Source organism: Marmota flaviventris, chromosome 5, assembly GCF_047511675.1.
Source record: "Marmota flaviventris isolate mMarFla1 chromosome 5, mMarFla1.hap1, whole genome shotgun sequence".
NCBI classification, from domain to species: Eukaryota; Metazoa; Chordata; class Mammalia; order Rodentia; family Sciuridae; genus Marmota; species Marmota flaviventris.
In genome coordinates, this window is record NC_092502.1 from 33,787,506 (window position 1) to 33,813,818 (window position 26,313).

Here is a 26,313-nt window from a genome sequence, read left to right on the forward strand (position 1 = left end):
TTTATATTTATGTAGTGTAAACAAGGCAAAACTAAACTATAACAGAAACCAGGATAGTGGTTGAAGTGAGAGTATTAACTGGAAGAAATTATTAGGGGGGGATTCCAGGGTGTTGGTAATGTTCTGTTTCATTATCTGGGTGCTGGTTATATAGATGTGTAACATTTGTGAAAATCCTTTAATAGTACACATATGTGTACTTTTTTATAGATGTAATATGTTAATAAAAGTTAAAAGTAGAAAACTTTAAATTTCATCTTTTTGGCCTGTCATATTTATTTATGACATCAGATATTGTCAGTATTCTTGGTATAATTATGTAAAAAATCAATACCAAAAAGGATCTGGGAGGTTCTTTAGAGTGTTCCAATCAAAGTTTTTAATGTAATTCACATAGAGACCCCCCTGAAGAATGTTGAAGTAATGCTGCCATTCCTTGGCTTCTCTCTAGGCTTTCTCTGTAACAGCAGCCTCCTCGCTTAAGTAATTCCCTTTCAACCTTTGACCACTTGTTTGTGCCTTTCCTTTAGTAAAAATAGCAAAGCCCCAAGCTACCTTGTGATCCTGTTATTTTAAATATGCAATGGCCTATTTTTAGTACTGGCATTTAAAGTTTTAGCTAGTTTGGCAGTAATCTAATCAGGACTGCAGCTCACTTGTGATGGTCTAGGACCCTGTTCAGTATGCCACTTATTCATTAATGGCTGACATTGTGCTGATTAAAGAAAAAAAATGGTGAGAGTAAAACAAAAGAGAGGTGATAGAGGAGGTGGTGTGGTAAGAAGGAGTATGAGAATGGTGACAGCCAGATAGAAGAGGCCTTAGAAAATGTCAAATATAATCAACCCAATACTAGATATCTCAGTGTGCGGTCCTCTGACTACCTGTATCGAGAATTGCAGACTTGATAAACTGCAATCTCTAAAGATAAGGTACAGGATTCTAAAATATGTGGAACTCAAAGTGATTCAAATAGTTATTAAAATTTGAGAACTATTAATTATAATAATTATCTACTCTGTTTTGTTCATTCTACATAACAAAATGACCAAGTTGATAAGTTATTTGCCCAAATTCTGAGCCTGCCAGTAATTGGATGGCAAAAATCAGAATTAGATACTATAGGAACCCAGGGGAGGACACCTTTATCCTTTAACTAGAAACATGTACTTTTAGATAGAAGGTTGACTTTTAGATAATAATAGCAGACAGAAATAATCACACAGGAACAGGACAAATGAAGTGAGAATAGTTCCAGTCAAATATCTGGGAGATAGTAGTAGAAATCACTTAATAGGGTGTCCCTAATTTAAATCGTAGCTCTATAACATGAGCAAATTACTGAAATATTTTGAATTTTAGCTTGCTACCTGTTAAATTAATACAGTGGGAGTTCTTATAGAATTGTTGTGAGGATTAGAGATAGTCTATTTAAAATATAATAACCACTAATTTTTCAATAATTATGATTTGCTTCTATTGGTGAGGTTGATTCTTCAAATCTATCATACTTTCTCTTTTGAAAACTGTTCCTTGGCTTTTATTGGATAGTTAAAAGCTTAAAATATGTTGAGTGGTTATTGTACTTCATGGCAAATTTGGTTATGCTATCTCATATAAAGACTACATCAGGTAAGTGTGTATAGTTTGACATAGAACCTTGATCTAGTACAAATACAATAAAATGTGCTAGTTAGTTCCTTGGAGGAAAGGAAATCCAACTAGTTTGACATCATTGATGGAGGCTTTTAAGCCTGTTGTTTTATTGTTAGGTAGCTAATGAATGAAAAGATGAAGTTCTGTAGTTGGTTCATTCATTCAGCTAACATTTATTAATCCTGAACTAGATGCATTTACTTGTTGGCCATTTTGAATTAATTATATAGTTATTCTCTTCAGAAACTTTATAATTCTATTGAGGAAACAGATGTTTAAACAAGTCCAATGAAGTATATGTGCTTTAATAGAGATATATATGGACTCTGCTGGGATACACATGAAAGATGAGAAATCCTCTAGAAGATGAGCTGAGGGGCTGGGGATGTGGCTCAAGCGATAGCGCGCTTGCCTGGCATGCGTGCGGCCCGGGTTCGATCCTCAGCACCACATACAAACAAAGATGTTGTGTCTGCCAAGAACTAAAAAATAAAAAATATTAAAAAAAAAAGATGAGCTGAGGACCACAGGGACATCCTGAGCATAGGCCTTCTTGGAAGAAGGACCAATGAGAAGAAAAAAAGGAATGGTGACTTAAAGCATCCTCAGATAAAAGGTGGAAATTAGTTATGTTTGGCCCAGGTGGACACTGTACTTTCTGAGAAATGAGTCTTGAGTAGAAATCAGGGGGCAGATAATGGAGAATGCTCTATGCCATGTTGATTTTTTCTTTTTATCTTGGTCAAATTTACGTTTTTATTTGATTATTATGGCAAGAAATGTGGAGGTGATTTAGAAAGAAATGATCAGGAAATAGAAAGTCCAGGTGAAAATTTTACAAAGATTTTTATGAACAAAGTTGAGAAAATAAAAATCTGAGATAGCATATTTCAAAGGGTAGTACTCAGATCACATAAGGAATATATAAATAATGCACATTTTCAGGTCATTGCTTCAGCAACCTTATTCAGGAGTTGAAGTTTGAGAAACAATCTAAACTTAAAAAAAATGTTCATACAAATAACAGGGCTTAGTGACTTAGGCACTGAAGTGGGGTAGTGAGGAAGAAGGATAATTAAAAGATGATCCCCAGGTCTCTAGTATTGTAAAGTTTCAGAAATGATGCATTCTAGATTATGACAGGAGAGAATAAAGTTCATAGCCTTGGTTATATAAGTAAAGTTTGGGAAGGTGAAAAGGAGGTGAGACTAAAATGTTGGGTGAGCTGATTACTCATTGATAAGTAACCCAGAAACTGGTATGGAGACGATGACTATGAACAAAGCCTTTAATAAGTGAATAGACAGTGTCTGATGTTATTAAAAATAACTAGAAGGAGCAAAGGGTAGCAGAGTCCAACTTTTTAAAAGTTTTTTTAAATTTTTATTTAGTTTTGTTTTTTTGAAATAGTTCTTTTTTCTTTTTACTTTTCTTCTTTCAATTTTAACTGACTTGTGATTCACTGGAAGATCTTAAGATGGAGATTTTGGTGTAGTAGCTTTAGAATAGGATACTTAAGAGTCAATATTTCTAACAGTATTCAGGATGATGTTAATGTTACTGGTCCCTGAACCCCACTTTGAGTAGCAAAGATAAATAGGTCCACAACTTAGCTGCCTATTAAAATTTCCTGATTGTCTTGATATTTGGATCCCTTACCCAGAGATTCTTATGTAATTGGTATGGAGTATGTCCTAAATATCCAAATTTTAAAAATTTAATTCTAAGATATAACCAAATTTCAGAACCATTGATATGTACCGGTTAGGTCAGGGGATGAAGTGTATCATAATGTAAAAGTGGCAATGGGAAATAGATAAAGCTGCTCCATTCTGGAGTTCCTGATATAAGATATGGGGAAATAGGCCCTAGAGTCCTATGTTTGGGGAAAATCTGGGTTCAATTGCAAAAGAGTGGGGAAATGCAAAGGAAGGGTACATGGGAGAATGTGGTGGCTGAGGAGGGTGAAATAAGAAGCACAGCTGGGTCAGTTCTTCTAGTTTAGGGATTAGGGTTGAGAACCTATGATGGCTATTGAGAGCAATCTTTATTGGGCTTTCTTCCAAAATGTTATTGAGTAGATCTCCTTGTGTCTCCAAAGAGAACTTCCCCCATTATACCCAGGAAGAGATGAGCTAGATATTCTTTCTGTTGTTGTTAATGATCTTTTCATTTGTTTCCTAAGGCTTGATGGGGTGAAACTAGAGCCACCTAGACTTCAAGAGCTTGCACCCCAGGAATTGGTTACAAATAACTACTGGACACTTTGATTCCTAATGAAGTAATCTATTGTTATATTTTCTCTCTAGATATTATAATAAAAACAAATGGCAGGATAAAATAGCTGCAGCTGAATTTTCACTACTTTGAAGATATGAATGTGAAGTCAAAGTCAATAAAAGCAGAATGTCTACCTGAAATATGAAATTAAATTTTTTAAATTCTGCAATTATTTGTGGTATATCTCTGTGTAGAAATTCTATTGTGGTTCTTGCTGTTTGCTTTTAGTCAGTTAAGAAAAGAAACATTCTTCCCATATGTTTCTTAAATATTTTTATTTGTATTGTAAAATAAGAATCAAAGAGCTGATATTTGAAGACTGTACACTAAAATAGACAAATTTACTATTTATGAAGAACCAGCACCAAGGAATTATGTAACTTCCTTTGACTGTTTTCTCTCTAAAGTTTATCCTTCCTATGGATTAAAAGTAGTAAAGTTGTTAAAGTGCTAAAAATGAAAATGCTTATTTTACAAGCTATTTTTAACAGAACTTAATTGAAATCACATGAGTGAGAGACTTAATTCCAGGTCTGACTGAAAGAAACTCTATACTCAAAATTTGCTGAAGCAGTGAATATATAATATGTACAGCCAATCATACACTAAGTTATATTTTAGCTTACTCCCAAACAACCTTCCTTAGCTAGTACTATCTGTAAGATTACCATTATTATTATTCTGGTAACACAGTTTGTGGCATCTCAACAATGCCTTCCTAGGCTTCAGCAATCTTACATAGTGAACAGAATACAATGGTATAACTAACTGTTAGTGAGACTTTAACTCTGATCATTTTACTAATATTATTATACATAAAAAATAAATAAGAATCAAATTTTCAAAGCTGTCAGTATCAAGGAAAATCATAAAATATATGAATTAATTGAGGTTAACTAATCTATACAGTATTTTTCAAAAACAGGAGTCCTAGCAAGATATTCTTGTAAGTGATTTGACAAGACTTTAGGCCATTAACAGTAAGCTGTTTGTGACTCTGTGATTTCATCTAGCAGTGAAATATGGAAACATTGTGAGGAAATGTAGAAGAGAAGATTAACGGTTCAGACTAGTATAAAGTTTAGACCTATATTATAAATTAGTACTCAATTAAGTCAGCAACTCTTGATTGCAGGCACAACTGTGATAAGCAGTAAGGGAATAAGAAATGAAATAAAGGGCTTGGTCCCTGCATTCAAGGAGTTTATAAACCAAGGGGAAAGGGAAGACACTCGATTCTTGCATTGGGCCTGTCCAGGTGTGTGTGTGTGTGTGTAAAATATATATATATATATATATATATATAATCACCCTGTCCAGGTAAATACTTGGACAGCGGACAGCGTGATATAATTAAGAAAGTGATATAGCTAGGATTGGAAGGTAGAACTATTTTAGTATTTTTGTTTCATAGACTATAGCACAGGGAAGGGTAATAGGGAAGAAGGAGTTGGAATTGGCACTCAAAGTTTAGAGGTGGAGGATATAAATTCAGTATGACTAAGAGGAGGAAAAGTAGAAGCCTGCTAGCTGGCAGACATTAGAAGTCCAAAGAGGATACCTATTGGCAAATCCTAGGAGGTTGTACTCTTTAGACCTGAGAGCAGGCCTCAGAAGTCTTAAAGTAAACCTCTCTAGATAAGCATAAAGAAGGGGCTTATCTCTCTGGAGAGAGGATCTTCACAGTTTCCATCACATTTTCTAAGTGTACTCATTTATTATGGCCTATAACAAATGAAACTTAATTTTTAAGCATTTAAAATTATATTTTCAAATTATGATTTATAAAAATAATCTCAGATGTCCTCTCTTAAAAATCCAGTTCAAAAATGCATGAAAGGTTTGTCATTTCCATTTTTAAAATTTTAAATAGAGTGGGTCTCTCTCATCATGGTTTGTTCAATTATGAATAGCCTCAGAGGTCTTAGGCTATTAACAGTAAGCTGTTTGTGACTCAGTGATTTCGTCTAGCATATTGTACATGAAGAATTATGTGTTTATATAAACAATAAAAGGGTGTGTGATACCCAGAGTTTCTAGTTTATCTTCAACCTATCCTGCTCTGCTATTTCTTTCTAACTTGCATTTAAAATATTTAATCAGCTTACATCTTAAATCCTTCTAAGAATCCAGATAAGCTATCATTCTTTACCTGCTTATGTCCATGTTTTCTATAAGAAAGACTTATGGGAAAGACTATGCTTTATGCTTTGTCACCCTCCCCCACCAACACACACCTACATACATGTATGTACATGCACACATACAGCCTGGCTTCAACTTTTCTTTTCCACTGACACTGTCCTGAAGGCTACCAGCAACCTTCTACCCTGCTGCCTTAAGGGTACTCTGCCACTGAGCTACATCCCCAGCCCTTTTTTATCTTTTGAGACAGTTCTCACCAAGTTTTCCAGGCTGGTCTCAAACTTGTGATCCTCTTGCCTCAGCCTTCCAAGTTGCAGGCATGCATCACCACCACACCTGGATGTTAGCAACCTTCTGGTTTCTTTCTCTTTTTTTGTACCAGGGATTGAACACTGAGCTATATATACTCAGTCTATTTTTTATTTTGAGACAGGGTGTCGCTAAGTTGCTTAGGGCCTTGCTAAGTTGCTGAGGCTGGCTTTGAACTTGCAATTCTCCTGCCTCAGCCTCCTAAATTGCTGGGATTATAGGCATGTGCCACAATGCCGGCTCCATCAACCTTCTTGACATTAATCTAAGAGGTATTTTTCAGTTTTCTTCTTGCCCAACTTCTTCCAGCTAATGATATTGCAAACTTTCTGAAAGCCTCCAGGAAGGAGTAATGTCTCTGAAATTGTTTTTCAGGCTTTTATCTCATTTCTAGCACTCTCTTCATTTTCTTCTGAAGACTACTTTTTCTCTCAGTCTTGATACTTCTTGGGATTCTGTTCTAGGGATTCTTCTAGTGCAATGCAAACTTGCCCTGTGTGATTTCATAAACCTGTGGCTTTAGTTACCACCTCTGTGCAAAGTGATTCCAAATTTTTGTCTCTAACTATCATGGTTATTGGTCATAGACGTGTGTGATGACTTCTCCCACATCTTTCCATTACCTTCTAACTCCATCCTGTATGGATTTTAAATATTCAAGCCATATGATTTAGGATCAATTTTACTATTAGTAGGTTAAGTCAGTTAATGTTAGCCCTCCCAATGTTGGCATATTGGTTGTTTCAGGGATGGGTCCAAGACCTAAAATTATGCTATTAGTTTAATTATCAGAGCTTTTTCTTAGAATGCCGGTACATAGACTTTTTCCTTATTCTTTTGGAGGATAAAGAAAGTCATCTTTTGTCCACAGTTGAAGGTTCTGCCTAGGAATAGAATCTACACAGAGAAATTAGAGATGGGATAAGCAACTGAATTCTTAGACTTTGAGTTCAGCAGAGCTCATGCTTAGCATGCACAAGGCCCTGGGTTCAATCCTTAGCACCAAAAATCAAAAGAAACTAAGTTTTTGATACCATTGGTGTTGTAGTCCCTAGGTAACTATTCGTTTACTTTAAGTCTAGTTATGAGAACTGATTTCAGTCTTGGTTTTTGCAATCAAGACATTTCTAAAATTTCCTACATCATAGTTACAATGCCTTATAATTGCCTAGCAAATCCTGTTTTGTTTTTTTTTTGTTTGTTTTTGCTGTGTTGTTGTTGTTGTTGTTTTGGTACCAGGGATTGAACCCAGGGGATCTTAACCACTGAGCCACTTCCCCAACCTTTTTATTTTTTATTTTGAGACAGGGTCTTGTTAAGTTGCTTAGAGCCTTGCTAGATTGCTGAAAGCTTTGAACCTGTGATCCTCCTCCCTCAGCCTCCTGATTGCTGGGATTATAGGCATACACCACCGTGTCTAGCGTAAATCTTGTTTTGTTTATCTTCCTAGACTGTTAGCTCCTTGGATGCAGAAATTATATCTCTTCTTTATTGTATTTCCAGATTCTTGCACAGCTGAGACACACACATTAAGCATACTGTTTAAAAAATATTTTTAAAAGAGGGTTTGTCATAGAAGTGTGCCATTATATAAAAGACCTTCTTTTATAAACTTTTAATAACTTGCAATAACTTGTTATTGATTTGCAATAATTTGTTATTGATTTGTTGTTCCTTAAGGGCAAGGACTGTCTTGTTAATTATTGTATTATTAATTATTGTATTCGTAGAACCTGGAACATAGTAGGTAGCTAATTTTCAGTCTCTGTTAGATGATTTTTATTAGCATACAAAATTCTCTGGTATCGGGCTGGGGTTGTGGCTCAATGGTAGAGTGCTTGCCTAGCATGCACAAGGCACTGGGTTCGATCCTCAGCACCACATAAATGTAAAATAAAGATATTGTATCCACCTAAAGCTTAAGGATAAATATTTTTTTAAATTCTCTGGTATCACCGCATATGTGAGGCACTGAGTTCAATTCTCAGCACCACATTAAATAAGTAACTAAATAAAATAAAAAGTATTGTATCCATCTACAACTAAAAAAAATCTTTACAAAAAAAAAAACATTTCCCTTTTCCTATTTCTTCTTTGCACTTCAACTCAGCAGAGACATTTTCTACGCTTGCATTACCATTTCCTTTCTGCCTTTTAAAAAAATTTTAATTTATTATATAGGACACCAAAATGCATTACAATTCATATTACACATATAGAACACAATTTTTCATATCTCTGGTTGTATGCAAAGTAGAGGCACATCCTTCGTGTCTTCACACATGTACCTAGGGTAATGATGACCATTGCATTCCACCGACTTTCCTACCCCTATTCCCCCTCACTTCCTCTCCCTCCCCTTTTCCCTTTGCCCTATCTACAGTTCATTTAATATTTTTTTAAAGACTTTTTTTCTTTTTAGTTGTAGATGGTCACAATACCTTTTGCTCTAATCACTTCATTGAAACTGTTGTCAAGATTTCCATATTGACAAATGTAATGAACACTTAAATTTTCAGCAGCATTCAACATGGTTAACCCATTCATCCTTTCAGGGTCAATTTTTTTTTTTTTAAATCATACTGCTGCGCCCTCTCATTCTTCTGCTTTGGGTCCTTCTAGTCCTATAAGTATTGTCCTCTTGAGTTGTAGTCCTTGATTGTTTTCTATATACATATATTCTATTTAGGAAATGATCCATTGCATTATTTTAAATTATATATATGAGTGATGCCTCTCAAATTTCTCTTTCCAATTCTGGCTTCCTCCATATACTCTACTTGAAATCTCTACATCAGATATTTAATAGACAATACAAATTTAATTTTTTCATGCACAGTATGGAAAATTAAAAATTTCCTTTTTAAACCTGTATTTTCCTTAGTCCTTTTTAAAATATATTTTTAGTTGTAGAATGACACCATACCGTTAATTAATTACTTAATTAATTTTTAATTGGTGCAGAGGATCGAACCTACTGCTTCATACATGTGAGGCAAATACTTTTATCACTGAACCATAACCCCAGCCCCTTCCCTAGTCTCTCTCTCTCTCTCTTTTTTAAAATCTGGAAATGGCGTAAACTGCTTAAGGCAAAAACATAGGAATCATATTTGTTTTTTCTTTCCAATTAGAATTATATCTCTAACTCATTAGCCACTATTAGTTCTCCCTTAAGATACAGGGGACTACCAATTTGGTTTCTCTGCTTCCATTCTTAATCTGCTATAATTCCTTTCTACAGAATAGCCAGAGTAAAATCATAAATTGGATTATGTCTTTGTCCTATTTTAAATTCATTGACTGCTGGGTACCTTGGTGCACACCTATAATTCCAGCAACCTGGGAGGCTGAGGCAGGATTGAAAATTCAAGGCTAGCTTCATCAACTTAGCAAGGCCCTAAGCAACTTAGTGAGACTCTGTCTCAAAATATAAAAAATTAAAAGGGCTGGTGATGTGGTTCAGTCATCCAACTTTTATATTTTCGGGAGGATGATCTTGGAAGTAGGTGGAAGAGACCATATGCTGTTGGGGATTGGGAAAGACTAAATCTTCTGTTCTTGAGTGATAGTGCAGGCCTTATGTCTATTTGTAATTCAACTGTTTCACATTCATATAACAACATTAATGAGTAGACAACAATTTTTGTCTTTCTTACTTTTTTCTCCTGGCTGATGCCTTAAACTTCAAGACACCTCAGCTTCTTTGTGAAATATACTAAGTAGAAGGGAAAAAGAGATAATATACATTGATACTGAACTCGAAAATATATAAAATTTTAAGTGTAGTTGTTTTTTATTATAACTTTGTATCATTTCAGCGAATTCTGTGGTTTTAGTATTATTCTGCAATATAGGGAAAATGTGATGAATGTTAAATGAATTTGTTTCTCTCTGTACCTTCCAAGACTGAGACTACAGAAACGAAACTATTACATGATTAGAAAATATTAAAGTAATTCTTATGGGCTGGGGATGTGGCTCAAGCGGTAGCATGCTTGCCTGGCATGTGTGCGGCCCGGGTTCGATCCTCAATACCACATACAAACAAAGATGTTGTTTCCGCCGAAAACTAAAAAAAAAAAATAAATATATATATAAAAAAATAAAGTAACTCTTATGGAAGCAGTGATGTTCTTTCCCTAACTATTAATATCAATTATTACCCATGAAGTAGTTTTTTTCCCAAGATGAAAGTACACAAGGTTGTTGTATTTGCAAACTTCCTTCTAAGGAGACCTGGAAGTACCCTTCTCTGTCCCAGCCAATGGACAGCCATTATTCCTTATTGTTTTGCCCCCTATATAAGAAAGCTTTAACCTATTTCTACTTGCACTCACTTAGAGGAATGTGCTAGTGTGAAAACAAAATGATTGCTTCATTGATAGGATGTATAATTTTTTGTTTTTTAAAACTTCATGGACTTTATTTATTGTTTATAAAATTTTCATTTCATATTCAAACATTTTGTGAAAAAATGTAGTTTATTTTACCTTATTAAAATTTTTTTCAGCGTTTGACATCAGAGTCCAGAGGATTATCTGAAATGTATAAGCAATGTAATTCTGCTATTTTGAGCCTGTATTACCTTGAAACTTAGGCAACCTATGGAGGACCTTTGAATGAATTTTAACTTCCCTACCTCAGAAAAACCTTCCCTTCCCCTTACCCCGCAAGGATTGAACTCCTGGAGCCACATCCCCAGACTGTTTCATTTTTAAATTTTGAAACAGGGTCTCACTAAGTTGCTGAGGCTGGCTTTGAACTTGGTGATCCTTGTGCTTTAGCTTCCCTAACCACTGGGATTATAGACTTGTGCTACCAACCCCGCCTTCCAAGCTCTTATTTCACTGCGTAGTTCTTATTAATTTCACAGCACTAATCACTATCTGAAATTACCTTACTTACTGTCTCCTCACCTAGAAAGTTAGGTTTTTTTTTTTTTTTTTTTTTGTTGTTGTTATTTACTTTGGATCCCTAGTGCCTAGAACTTAATGTTTGTGGAATAAAAACACAACACTCACTTCTTAATCATCTATAGTTAGTGCTTTAAAAAAAAATCTTAACATTGTACCTCAATTCATCGTTGAGATATAAATTTTGCCAATTAGTTTTTTATGTTAGGGCCATTTTTTTAAAAAACATATTTATTTATTTATTTTTTTAGTTATTGGCAGACACAACATCTTTGTTGGTATGTGGTGCTGAGGATTGAACCCGGGCCGCACGCATGCCAGACGAGCGTGCTACCACTTGAGCCACATCCCCAGCTCTAGGGCCATTTTTTATAGCTTAAATTTTAGCTGCAAATCAGACGCTTAAAGAAAATTAGGTTTATATGCTTGGTTAAATGAAATTCTTAGAAAAGCATGTTTATCCAGCCTTCCAAACACATACCAGTTATTTCCAGACATTCACATTGCATCCCATCGGAATTGCATCCCACTGTACCAAATTCCTGTGCCAAAGCGGGGAGTAAGTAAATGGATGGGGTGCTAACAATGTGTAAGACTAGTTCGATTTGAACCCTGATGTTTTAACTCTCCGGGTTTAATAAGACTCCTCCTTTTTTTTTTTTTTTTTTTTTGTGGGGGGGCGATTTTCTCCCCTGTCATTTGTTTCAGTTCTATAGTTCCTCCTTTCCCCACACCGAGACATTAAGACATTAAAATATACTTTTAATTTTGTGAAGTTCTAATCTGACTGTTCCTCCCTACTCTGCCCAAATATGTTATTGTTGTTGTTTTCAATGCTGGGGATCAAACCCAGGCCCTTCGAGCAAGCGTTGCAAGCTCCTAAAATTCTAAATAGTTAACCTAAGGGGTTAGATATTCATACATAGATGTCTTCTACAGGTTTCTTGCCTCCGTTGGTTTTCCTTGTGATTTTGTTGGTTACTAGTGAAACATAGCCTAACTCCGGAGACTCCAATCACTCTCTCTTTTCAGAGGCTAATTTCCGGAGTGAGAGTTCTAGACTCTGTAAAGGAAACTAGAGCGGCTGCCAGAGTCCCTGGACTTCTTTCCTGTTAGCCATGACTGGGACGGCAGTCCTGCCAGGGTCCTCCACCAGTGCCCCTAAGCCCGGCTCTGCGGAATCCCGCTCAGTCTAAATCTCTCATGGCTACCGGGTTGACTATGGGCGAGCCTAGGGTCCTGGGTTCGCTTAGGTCACGGCGCCTTCTCTGCTCTGCAGGCCACCGGATAAAGGTGTGATGTCGTAAAACCAGGGTCGGGGCGGGGGACGGTCGGTTGAATGTGGTTCCCTAAGCGCCCATATCTTGGGTGCGTCTTCGTCCCTAAATCACTGGCATCGATCCTGCGCGTTCCCGCCGTAGCCCTAGTTGCTGACAACTTCGTCGGGGATCTGAACTTGAAGCGCTTTCTCCCCGCATTCCAACCACCTTGGGGTCCTCTCCCCACAGCGCACGCCCCGCCCCCTAAGCTGCCGCGTGATGGGATCCGCCAGCTAGCCTATCGGAACCGGCTCCGCCCCCCGCCCCCGCCTCCCCCCGTTCCGCGCTCCGCCACGTGATGCGGCTCACTGCCAGCCAATGAACGCCGGCCTTGCCTCGCGCCCCGCCCCGCGCGCCGTGGCCGTTTGAAGTGACTAATTTCTGTCATATGACTGAGGCGCCCATGGGGGTGGCGGGGCGGCTCTAGGATCGGGGGCCTAGCAAGCACCCAGCTGAGCGACCCGGGCCAGGCGGTGGCTAGCATGGCCCCTACGCTGTTCCAGAAGCTTTTCAGTAAGAGGAACGGGCTGGGCGCGCCCGGCCGAGACGCCCGGGACTCCGATTGCGCGTTCAGGTAGGGCTGCGGGGTGGGGGGCGCGGAGCGTTGGCCTTGTGGGTTCTATGGGTGTTGGGGCCTTTGGTGTTCAGGCCGATGCGGCAGCGTCGCGCTGAGTCGGGTCCTGGTCTGTGGTGGGGTGGGGTCAGTTGCTGACTTGTACGCGTGTGTTGGAGGTCCTACCTCCCTACCGCACCCCAAGTCGTTGCCCCTTCCCCCTTTCTCGGGTTGGTTTGTTTACTTCTTGCCCGCAGCCACGCGCGGCTCTCCCCCTTCGGGCTGAGCTCCGCGGCCTGAGCTATTGGGTCCACACGCCTTCCTGGCCGCGAGGAGAGTTGGGCGCGGGCTGGATTGGACCTCAGCCGTGGTCCTCCGGGCCGAGGAGTTTTCTCCCCTCCTCCCCGTGACCAGTCGCCCTCTGGCAGCTGTCTTCCAGCTCGGTTGGCTTTGTGGAGTGAGCAGCACGTTTCGCCAACCTTCGGAGTATAGAAAGGACTGGAGGCGCGAGTAGGCAAGGTGCCGTTCTTTCAGGTTTCTTGGAAACTAAAATTGGAGCGGACTGAGCGACCTTAATGTTATGGAAGGAGAAATGTGAAACCTAAGAGGTTAGAGTTACTACTGACAAGACTGAAGTAGGACTAAATCAAGTGAAGTCTGGCGTTAGAATTGGTGGAATTTTACAAACCCTTGCAACTATTAACCGAAAAGGAGTCTTTAAAAATTGAAAACGATAGTGAAATATTTTGTGATATATAGACTTTGTTAAATTTTGGTTGCTGTACCTGTTGCTAGTAGAATAACTTTTTAGGATGGTCGGATTTGATATAAACATGGATTCAAGGTAAAATTTAGCCGTGAAACTATATTTGAAGAAGATAATTGTATGTCTTCCAAAATGCCTTCATGCTTATTGCAGTGTGGAAACTTGCAAACAGAACTAGGCCAAATGTCAGCTATCACTTAATTGGAAGGATAGCAAAAAGCCCAGTTGTCCAATAGTAATAGGAAAAAAGAGAATCTGTCAAATTTTACAACAGGCAAAAGTTGCAATGATTGTGTACCACAGTGGTTTTAAAGGTTTAATACTCCTATTCACCCTCTTAATGCAGCTCACGTCAGGAACCATTCAATAAATATGTGTAATTGTAATATTAAATGGAAAGAAATTTAATTGACTTTTAGAGGAAGAAAAATTCCTATTGCAAACATTTTGGAAAGTGTTTACTTAGTAAAAGACAGTTTTCTTAGGTTTTGATTTTTTCCACAGGAAAGTGAATGTCTTGCCATACTCACCTGCCTTTCGTTAAACATTTCTTTAGAGTTTTTCTTTTGAAAAATGAAAGTGCAATCTAGATAATAAAGTGCAGTCTACTACACTGAGATATCCAGTAACTCATGAGACAATAGGAAGCAGGTTCTACCGGGATACTTAAAAGTTCACATTTAAATAGGCAATTGTTTCTTGTTTCTGAGCAAAGACTGACTTTGGATACCCAGGTTTACAAGGGACTCAAATCACTGATGTGAAAACATTTTGTGTCTGTTTTTTTTAAATGTAAAATCTGCTGTATAGTTGTGTAATACTTTACAGTTGCCAAAAAACTTTCTCATCTGATGTTTCACAACAACCATGTGAGATAGGGCAAGTAGCAGTATAGATAACATATAAGCCTTTTTCATGGAAGCCCAATTACTGCAGTACCTCATAGAAGCAATTGTTATAAAAATAAGATGTGCACATGTGGAAAAAATGAGAACACTGGTTAACATCACATAGATAGTGACTTCATATCAACCAGATCTTTTTTATTTATTTCAATGAGCTATAATTTATATACAATAGAATATAAATACATTTTATGAGTACAATTTTGTGAGGTTTTATTGTATGTACACAGATGTACCTACTACCCCAGTGAGTTTTAGCCCACTTCTGTCACTCAGATTGTTCCCTCATCCTTCTTTTTTTTTTAAATTTTTTATTAGTTGCTCAAAACATTACAATGATCTTAACATATTATACATTTGATTCAAATGGGGTACGTAATCTTATTTTTCCCATGTGTACAGATTGCAGGATCACATTGGTTGTACAGCCACGTTTATACATAGGGCCTCATCTTTCTTTTCAGTCAGCCTTTAATCCTTATTCACCCAGATTAATAACTTATCTGCTTTCTGTTATTAGTTTTGTCTTTCCTAGAATTATATATGAGTATAATCTACTGTTATGTGTCTGATTTATTTCCCCTCCAAAATGATGATTTTGAGGTTTCTCCACATTGTTGCATTTATTAGTGGGTCCACCCACCCCTTTTATTGTTGAATGGTATTCCACTGTATTTAATTGTGTTAATATATCCAAAGTTGTTTGTGCATTCATTTGTTGGAGCATATTTGTTTTCATATTTGGTCTATTATCAATTCTGTGAATATTTGTGTACAAATATTTCTTTGGAAATATATATTCTCATTTCTTTTGGGCAGATAGCTAGGAATAAGATTTCAGGATCATATACTAGGTATTGTGTCTGACTTTTTAAAAAAATTATCAAACTCTTCCACAATAGTTGTTCTATTTTATATTCCCGGTGTATAAAACTTACAGTTGCTCCATAGTCTCTCCAGTATTTTATTAGTCTTTTAAAAAGATTAAATAAAATTTTTATTGTGGTAAGAAACATGTAATATAACATTTACTATTTTAACCATTTTTGAGTCTTGATTATAGCCATTAGAGGGGCTATAGTGGTATTTTCCTGTGGCTTTAATTTACATTTACCTATGGTTATGTTCAGCATCTTTGAAAGTAATCCAGGTTTTTTTGTTTGTTTGCTTTTGGGGGGGGGGGGGTTGTTTTAATTTTTTTTTTTTTTTGTAGTTGTAGATGGACAATATACCTTTGTTTATTTTTATGTGGTGCCAAGGATGGAACCCAGCACCTCACACGTGCTAGGCAAGTGCTTTGCCACTGAACTCCAGCTCCAGCCCCTTTTGTTTTATTTTGTTTGTGATACTTAACCACTGCCACAGCCGCCTCCCCCCCCCCCCCCCCCCCCCCCCGTTTTTTTTTTTTGAGACAGGGTCTCACCAAGTTGCTTAATGCTTTGCTAAGTTGCTGGGGCTGGCTTTGAACTTGCAACCCTCCTGCCTCATTCTCCCAAGCCTCTAGAATTACAGGCTAACCCAGGTTTTTGAATAGACTAAAATTTACTTTTTATTCCAGGTTACCATGGTTTTCTTTCATTTTTGTTTGTTTTGTTCTAGTCAGGTTAAGTTATTAAATCAGGTATGGGCACAGTTAAGACATTGACAACCAACTTAACTCAGTCTCTTAAGAGGCACTTCCTGGGGGCTGGGGCTATAGCTCAGTGGCAGAGCACTTGCCTAACATGTTTGAGGCACTGGGTTCAAGTCTTCGCATCACGTAAAAATAAACAAAACAAAGTCATGCTGTTCATCTACAACTACAAAAATTTGTTTTTTAAAAAAGGCATTTCCTGCAGTAATCGGTATATGAGACCCATTGGTGATAAGCCCTAGTCGGATTCTAGGAGGGAGATAGTTTTGATAAAGAAGTCACACAGGGACATTTCAATATATCCTTTCATGGTTGTTCCATTAGAAAAGATGTCCGAGGACCACACCTTTCTTTTTTTTTTTTTTTGGTGGTGCTGGAGATTGAACCCAGGGCCTTGTGCATGCAAGGCAAGCACTCTGCCAACTGAGCTATATCCCCAGTCCCCACACCTTTCTTCACTCTTAGAACTCTTACCTCACGGATATCTATGGACTTGTCTTACCTAAGCTTCTGGAGAGAGAAATGAATTTGAAAGATATCATAGGGAGGATGTTTTTTCAATTTCTTATAGAATTGAAATAGTAATTTATTTGTCATTTAAATAGTTTGGCAAAGAAGGTGCTTTCTAGGAGAAGCTATGCTTTTTCTGTTAGGTTGCTTTCCAATGGAAATGATTGTGTAAATGTAATAAGTGCAGTATGTATGAAAAGGATTGTTTAAAATTTTTTTTTGAAATTCATGTTTTGTTCAAAAACAAATTCTGTATTTTTGTTATATTCTTTAGAAATATCTGTTCTTAGTGTCTGTAGGAGAGAATTTTTATGTGTGTTTTTTTTGTCTCTGTGTGTGTGTGCATGTGTGGGTCTGAGAATTGAACCCCAGGGGTGTGCTATTCTACTGAGCCACATCCCCAGCCCTTTTTAAATTTTTATTTTGAGACAGTCACTCCTTGCTAAATTGCTAAAGCTGGCCATCCTTTTACCTCAGAGTCCCATGTACCTGGGATTACGGGCATGCACCACTGCCTGGCTGTAGGCGGGATTCTTAATCTGTTTTAACAACCTTTAAATTGATCTTTACCAAACACTTCATACTTGAAAAAAAAAAAAAGTCAAATTCTTAACAGAGTCTAAACTCCTCAGCTTGACATATTATCCTTCTGTAAAGTTGTAGATGATATGTTGGACATGTGTTCAGATTCTTGTCTTAGCAGTGTTTATATATAACTTTGGGAAGCATTATGTAGTGGAGGGTGCAGTACAGAGTGGGGGGTGTTTGTGCCTCTTGGTTCTGAAATTAGACTGTTTGATTTTCAAAACTGAGTTCTGGCATTCAACTGAGTCCTCAGGCTTTATTCTCTTATTTTGAAATTCTAGATATAGTACATCTAGATCTCCTTTGTCCTATCATTTCATTCAGGAGACTACTCCAGGATTTCCAACAAAAGCCCCAATTTCTGTGTTGCTTGTATCAGCACTGAATTTACTCATGATCACTGATTGGTTTAGGCCTAAGTTAGTGTGGCAAGGGCGTTGGAGTTACTCTGATTGTGGTAATATACCCTAGCTCTGAGTGTGAGGGTAATCTCTTACAAAATGCTGGTTTGAGTTGGGTGCTAAATACTGGAAAGATAGTCCTAGTATTTATTGCATCTATCTTCACAGAGTTGTTTTAAAAACTAAATGGGATGATGGGTGTTAGAATTCCTATCCTCTCTCATCCTCTAGGTTCTCCTTGTTCTAGTTTTCTTTTGGATGTGGAATCTGATTTGGATGATTTGTTTCTTGAAAACAATCTGGTCCATGTATTTGCAGGAATATGTGTTTATCTGGAATGCTATGGCTACAATATGTCTTTTCTTTAAAACTCTAATATAACCTGTATTTTTGCAGTATTTCCTTGCTGTGGCAGTTTTTGTTTTGTTTTTGGGGGTGTGTGGTAGTGGGAAAAGAGACTCGGACATAATGTATCCTAGGCAAGCAGTGTACCACTGAGCCACATCCCCAACCTGTCACATCTATTTCCCCATACTGGGAATTGAACCCATGGCCTCACATATGCTATGCAAGTGCTTTACCACTGAGTTATATCCCTGACTTTTTAATTTTCTTTCGAGACAGGATTGTGATAAGTTGCCCAGGTTGACCTTGAACTTTCAGTCTTCATGCCTCAATCTGCCAGGTGGCTGGGATTACAGGTGTATGCCACTGCAATTTTATGTATTCATATTCTTTCAGTAGATTTTAAGTTCCATAAGGGCAGAGCCTCCATCTAATTTGTTCAGTGTTGTGCTTCTGGTGCCTGGCTCAAAGAAGACAGTAGCTAAATATTTGAAGAATGGACAAATAAAAACAGTTCACTAAATTGAAGAAGTTGATTTAACAAACCTGTTTGGGGTTATTTTCCTAAAATTATTCATTTAATGACTAATTTAAGCAGGATTTTTAAAAAACATCGTTTGCCAATGTAAAGGATAATTTCATTATCTTAATTTTTCTTTTTTTAAGATTGCAAGGATGGCCTCATTTTCCAGAATAAGTTGTATTCTCCATTTATACCCCTCTTAATACTTAGTATAATTAATGGGTATGTGCATGAGTCGTTATCTTCCCTGACATATTGATTATTTGCCAAAAAGAATGAATAAATAATGGATTGTTGGGCTAGGGTTGTGGCTCAGTGGTAGAGCGCTTGTCTAGCACGTGCGAGGCCCTGGGTTCAATCCTTAGCACCACATAAAAAAAAATAAAAGGTGTTGTGTATAACAACAACTAAAAATAATTTTTTTAAAAAATAATGGATTGTTTTTGATAATGACAGTTTTAAGAACACAGGAGTTTGCCAGGTGCTGTGGGATCTCTTTTCCTTTTGAACATTCTGGGTCCTTAGATCTTGTGTGATTAAGAGGACCTTATAGGGAACTGGAACAGTATTTTAACGGACCTCCTTAGGGACATAGCCAGAGCCCTAAGGACCTGCTTACTTGAAAACACATTGCCCAGCATTGAGTGTCTCTGATCATAATAGCATTTTATTCCATGTCTCTCCAAATGTGGTTGTCTCCTTTCATGTTTCTCTCTAGTGTAATCCTAGTAGTTATAATGGCAGAACTGGTGTCAAGAACATGTGGATTGGGCCGGGCTTTTGGATCAGTGGTAGAGCACTTGCCTTGCAGGTGTGAGACATGGGTTCAATTCTCCACACCACAAAAATAAATAAATAAATGAAGGTATTGTGTCCATCTACAAATAATATATTCATAAATAAATACATATAAATTCTTTTTTAAAAAAAAGAATATGGGATAATGAACCATTTCAGTTTGTACAGTTATGGTCGCATTTGGAGGATGCAGCTTTTAGGTTCTCTGAGGCTTTTTGACCTGTTTTCCTACCCTTTTGTGGTCTGTTATATAATCTTTAAAGATTTCCTTTTTAACAAAAAACTACAGATTATGAAATTAATGAGGTAAATCAAATAAGAGTGTTGATGGAACTTCAAAAGTATGGTTTTTACACTAATTCTTGTAATATTATATTTATATTATATAAAAAGCTAGATTAAGTTGTTACTCCAGTTCCCCATAAGGTCCACTTAACAATCTTGTAAGATCCAAGGACCCAGAGTATTCAAAATGAAAAGAAATCCACAGCATCTGGAAACCTCCTCTGTTCTTAAAACTGATTTTGCAAGTCTAAAAGTGTCTTTATTCTATTTTTGTGCTTGGTTAACAGTCTGGTAGTTACAGAATTCTAGATTAAGAATCGTTTTAACTCAGAAATTTGAAGAAATTGTTCCATTGTCTTCTCGCTTCCAGGATTGTATTGGAGAAGTGCAAAGATACAGCTCTATATCCCAAGAAGCTTTTTGGAATTTTCTGTTTTCTTTTTATCTTTATTTGGAATTTCGGAGTGGTATACATTTTTTTAAATTATTTTTTAGTTGTAGTTGGACACAAGACTTTTATTTTAATTTAATTTTATTTTTTTGTGATATTGAGGATCGAACCCAGGGCCTCATATGTGCTAGGCGAGCACCCTACCACTGAGCCACAACCCCCCCATGTGCATTTTTTGTTGTTGGAGGGCTTTTTTTGTTTGTTTTTAAAATTCATTTGCTGATCCTTGCTGGGTCTTTCAATTTGAAGATACTTTAGTTCTGGGAAATTTTCTTACATGATTTAATTTCATCTCCTTTCTGGAACTTATATTATTTAAGAGATTTCAGGTCTAGCCTCTTAAATTGATTCTTTAAGCTTCTCTTTTTTAAATTTATTCTTTTTAGTTATACATGTCAGTAAAGTGTATTCTTTTTACGTAAATTTTTTAATTTATATATGACAGCAGAATGCATTATAATTCTTATTACATATATAGAGCACAGTTTTTCATATCTCTGGTTGTATACATAGTATATTCACACCAGTTCATGTCTTCGTACATGTACTTTGGTTAGTAATGATCATCACATTCCACCATCATTAATTACCCCATGCCCCGTCCCTTCCCCTCCAACTCCTCTGCCCTATCTAGAGTTCATCTATTCTTCTCATGCTCCTGCTCCCTATCCCACTATGAATCAGCCTCCTTATATCAAAGAAAACATTCGGCATTTGGTTTTTTGGGATTGGCTAACTTCACTTAGCATTATCTTCTCTAACTCCATCTATTACCTGCAAATGCCATGATTTTATTCTCTTTTATTGCTGAGTAATATTTCATTGTGTATATATGCCACATTTTTTTTCTCCATTCATATATTGAAGGGCATCTGAGTTGGTTCCACAGTTTAGCTACTGTGAATTGTGCTGCTATAAACATTGATGTGGCTGTATCCTTATAGTATGCTGTTTTTAAATCCTTTAGGTATAGATCGAGGAGAGGGACAGCTGGCTCAAATGGTTGTTCCATTCCCAATTTTCCAAAAAATCTCCATATTGCTTTCCATATTGGCTGCACCAATTTGCAGTCCAACCAGCAGTGTCTGAGTGTACCTTTTTCCCCCGCATCCATTGTTGTTTGTGTGCATAATAGCTGCCATTCTGACTTGAGTGAGTTGAAATCTTAGAGTGGTTTTAATTTGCATTTCTCTCATTGCTAGTTATAATAAACATTTTTTTTCATGTGTTTGTTGATTGATTGTACATCATCTTCTGAGAAGTGTCTCTTCAGGCTCATTTATTGATTGGGTTATTTGTTTTTTTGGTGTTTAGCTTTTTGAGTTCTTTATATACCCTAGTGATTAGTGCTCTATCTGATGTGTGAGGGGTAAAGATTTACTTCCAAGATGTAGGCTCTCTATTCACCTCACAGATTGTTTTCTTTTGCTGAGAAGAAGCTTTTTAGTTTGAGCCCATCCCATTTATTGATTCTTGATTTTAATTCTTGTGCCACAGGAGTCTTAATAAGGAAGTTGGTGCTTAATCTCACAAGATAGAGATTAAGGCCTACTTTTTCTTCTATTAGACATAGGGTCTCTGGTTGTATTCCTAAGTCCTTGATTCATTTTGAGTTGAGTTTTGTGCATGGTGAAAGATAGGAGTTTAATCTCATTTTGTTGCATATGGATTTCCAGTTTTCCCAGCACCATTTGTTATAGAGGCTATCTTTTCTCCAATGCATGTTCTTGGCATCTTTGTCTAATATAAGATAACTGTAGTTTTGTGGGTTAGTCTCTGTGTCCTCTATTCTGTACCATTGGTCTACCAGTCTGTTTTGGTGCCAGTATCACGCCAATACCATGTTACTATTGTGCTGTAGTTTAAGGTCTAGTATAGTGATGCCATCTGCTGCACTCTTCCTTCTAAGGATTGCTTTAGCTATTCTGGGTCTCTTATTTTTCCAGATGAATTTCATGATTGCTTTTTCTGTTTCTATGAGGAATGTCATTGGAATTTTGATCGGAATTGCATTAAAATCTGTATAGTGCTTTTGGTAATATGGTCATTTTGATAATATTCATTCTGCCTATCCAAGAGCAAGGGCAGTAAAAGTATATTTTGACATGTTTGTATAAACTTGGATTATATATTATTCTAATTAAGATCCCAGTCTTGTAGTTGAACATGATGTAGAGATTCACTGTGGTGTATTCATATATGTACGTAAGAAAGTTATGTCAGATTCAGTCCACTGTCATCCTTCAAGTTTCTCTCTCCCTCTCTCCTCAATTAATCATCTCTCATTTTCAAACTGTGTCTCAACCTTTTTCTCAGAAATTTTAAAGCTTGATTCTGGTGTTGGGCACTTTCCAAAGAGAATACACTTCTATTTTGTGTAAAGGGAGGGTTGATGGAGAAAACAGAGAAGGCAAACTTCACAGTATATGGACTTTGCCCATGCGTTTACTTTTTATTCAGTTTGTAAGGTAGATTTCTTGCACTGCCAAACCATGCCTGAGAATCCAAAGAAGGAAGTGCTACAATGGGCAGCCTCATCCATCCATTATAAATTATATTAAAACCTGAGCTGGTTGTGGTGGCACATACCTGTAATACCAGGTTCTCAGGAGACTGAGGCAGGAGGATTGCAAATTTGAGGCCAAGTTCAACAACTTAGTGACACCTGTCTTAAAAAATAAAAAAGGCTTGGGGTATATTTCAGTGGCAGAGAACCCTGGGTTTAATCCCTAGTAACTAAAAAACAAACAAAAAATTAAAAAAAAATCAAACTTAATTCATTTGCAGTTTGATAAATTCACAGTACTTTTTAGAAGTTATAACAAGAACTGTAATTTAAATCTGCAAGTCTTTCGATATCTAGTACAGCATGGCATTAAATAACATCTCCACCTATTCATTTCAGTTTAATCCACAATAACGTAACTCCCAATAAAATTTTGTTGGAAAAAGTACATACTTTTTAGGGAAAACATGTAGTTTAATGATCAAAAGATTACTTGTTAAGGTTTTGGCTCCAAGATTAAGTCTCCAGTATAACCAACAATCTCTTGTTTTGTTTAATCACCCAGCTTCTTCTTTTTTGGTTGAGGAGATATATCAGAAGGCAGATAGTAAATAATGCCAAAATTATTGCTCAGAAGCAGTTGGCAGGTTCTCTCAGAAGATACTATAGGGGGCTGGGATTGTGGCTCAGTGGTAGAACATTTGCCTAGCGTGTGTGAGCCACTGGTTTCAATCCTCAGCACAGCATGTAAATAAATGAATTTAAAAAATCCATCCACAACTAAAATAAATAAATATATGTGTGTATAATGTATATATATACACACACACATATATATACACACGTGTATATACATTTTTTTTTGAAGGGAAGATACTATAACTAGGAGTATAGTTACTGTTCTGACACTTTCATTAAGACAGAACTCCTATACAAAAATGCTCCCACACCAGGACTGTTTTACTTACTTCTTTGCTTCATATTTTCCACTGGTGAAGTCTGCAACTCCTGCATTTGGCAGAAGGATTTATTATATAGAAATCCAGACTCAGCATCAAGTGGTCACATAATATTTTGAGATATTTTTATTGAACCAAAGATACAAAACTAAGAAATTGCCAGATTATCTCATTAGGTGGAAAGACACTTTTCAGTAATACTGTGTAGCTTCCTCAAATCCCTTTTAAGGATTAAATTCTAGTTTAACCCGTTGTTTAATAATATGTAAACTTTTGTACTTGTGAGGCTCCTCCACATTCCAAGGTCTTTGCTTCCCAAGTGTTCTAAGGGGAGGAATCCTTTGGTTCAGCATTGATGCTCCCATATAGATATTTAGTTTGTTAGTTCTGTTTTTGAAAAATCAGTTGCTAGTTTTCATCTTTCAAATATTTATTGGAATTCTATATTCTACACTCATAATTTTTAAAAAAGACATAGATGTATATCATTTTGTGTCATTTCAGTGGGATTTGAATCAGTGCACTTTAATGTTGATTTCCTGAAAATCTTGAATGCTTTTTATTATAAAAAGTTTCAAGTAGAAAAGTAAAGGAAGTATACAATAACATTTACCATTAGCCAGATATCACAAACATCAGCATTTTTTGATTTTTGTTTTAATTCCTTTCCCCACTTTATTCAAAATATGAATACTATTTATGGGTTTGTTTTGTTGTTGTTGAAGTGTGTTAAAGCAAATTGTAGACATCCTCTGTCTTTTCACTTTTAACTATGTGAATATGAGTCTCTAAAAAATGTTTAAAAATGAACATTGTTTAATATTTAATAATTAGTTCATGCCAAGTTTTCCCAGATTGTGTTAGAAATGTTTCTTTATAGTTGGATGTTTCAAGTAGGATCCTAATAAGGTTTATCGTATTAGTTTGACTGTAAAATGTTCTGTAATTTGGATTTGGCTATTATTTCCTCCTCATGGTATGTTCTCTCTCTCTATCTTTTCTTCATCATCATCATCATCATTATTGTTTTCTTTGGAAGTTAGATTTAGAGGCTTGATTGTATTCAGATAGTTTTGTTTGTTGTTTTTTCCCAAGACTGCTTCATTGTTGGTGCTTTTAAGTTGGTATTACATTTCAACAGGAAGCACATAATCTCAGGTTGTCCCATTTTTAGTGGTTCTAAGATTGATCAGTAGGTTCAGGTGGTGGTATCCTGATCCCCTTCATTGTAAGGTTGGCCATCATCCTTTCACTTAATCGTTTTAACCACCACTGATAATTATTAATTATGTCAGTGATTTTCAAACTTTAGTATGCATCAGAATTAGCTAGAGGTCTGGAAAACCTCAGAATGATTGGCTCCATCCCTAAGAACTTGTATGTCTGATAAGTTTTTTAGTTAGTTCTAATGTTGCTCGTGTGGGGGCTAAACTTTGAGATCTCTATTTTAGTATTTCATTAGGCTATGCAAATTATTTGCTAATTGTCTTTTTCTAAAATTAGTTTTTGAAGGAGAGGCAGTATTTTTATTTACCAATTTTTCAAAATAATGACTTGGTGTTCTAGCAACCTTCAGAGATTACCAGTGAGATTTTTTTTTGTTGATATTTATTTATTTATTTTTTTGTGGTTCTGGGGATTGAATGCAGGACCTTGTGCATGCGAGGCAAGCACTCTACCAAGTGAGCTATCTCCCTAGACCAGATGTTTGTTTTTTTTCCCCAAGGACCCCACCTCCTTTTGGCACTAATAGTATTTAGTGACCATTCCCTATATTCTAGAGGTTTTCATTATTGTCACTGGTCATCATTATTCCTATGTCTTTTCAGAGGACAAAGCTAAGACATATTTTTATTGTTCTAAAAATTAAAAAGCAACTACTGATATTTTCAATTCTAATTAAATTTTATAGTGATTAAATTTGACTTTTAAAACGTCTTATTTCTGTTTCCTCTGCTAAAAATTTTGTTTTCTAACAGCACTGTACTTACTTACTGGTGTATTTTATAACATATGTAATAGTTTCAGAATAACACTACCAGTGTTATTACTTGCTGTAAAACCATTGGATGTAGTTTGTATCATTGAAATGCTTTTTTGGTTTTAGTTTCTATCCTTTGTTCTAAAGCCTCTTGAAATAATTCTTTCCAGTGTAGTTAAGTCATCAAATGAATAGAATATATAATATTTTAAAAATTTTTTCTGTGACAGCTTTTTGTTTTAATTTTTAAAACATATATAATTCCAACACCAAAACTTTGAATCAAAATAAACCTAGTAATTCTAGCCTCCATTCCTGTCTCCTCTCATTTTCTTCCTCACCGTACTAACCATTTTTATTTAGTTTTCATTTTCATTGTTTCTTTTTGAAAATGTTAGTAAATATTATCATCTCCCCATTCTTATGGAAAAGGTAGTATTCTATTAAAATTATTTTATACTTTCCTTTTTTTAATTTAATAGATAAT

At 36.4% G+C, this 26,313-nt stretch overlaps 2 protein-coding genes across 3 annotated transcripts in view; both read left to right on the plus strand.

Annotated features, from left to right (window-relative positions):
* The window catches only part of Meikin (meiotic kinetochore factor), a 103,103-nt gene extending 90,601 nt beyond the window's left edge, over window positions 1-12,502 (plus strand). The window contains exon 13 of the mRNA XM_034637139.2: window positions 12,423-12,502. Coding sequence (XP_034493030.2) covers window positions 12,423-12,502 — 80 coding nt within the window. The remainder of the gene's footprint in view (window positions 1-12,422) is intronic.
* A 528-nt stretch (window positions 12,503-13,030) lies between these two features.
* Fnip1 (folliculin interacting protein 1) overlaps window positions 13,031-26,313 on the plus strand; it is a 115,716-nt gene continuing 102,433 nt past the window's right edge. For both annotated transcript variants that reach the window (XM_071612117.1, XM_071612118.1), the window contains exon 1: window positions 13,031-13,199. In XM_071612117.1, coding sequence (XP_071468218.1) covers window positions 13,108-13,199 — 92 coding nt within the window. In that variant the 5' untranslated portion in view covers window positions 13,031-13,107. The remainder of the gene's footprint in view (window positions 13,200-26,313) is intronic.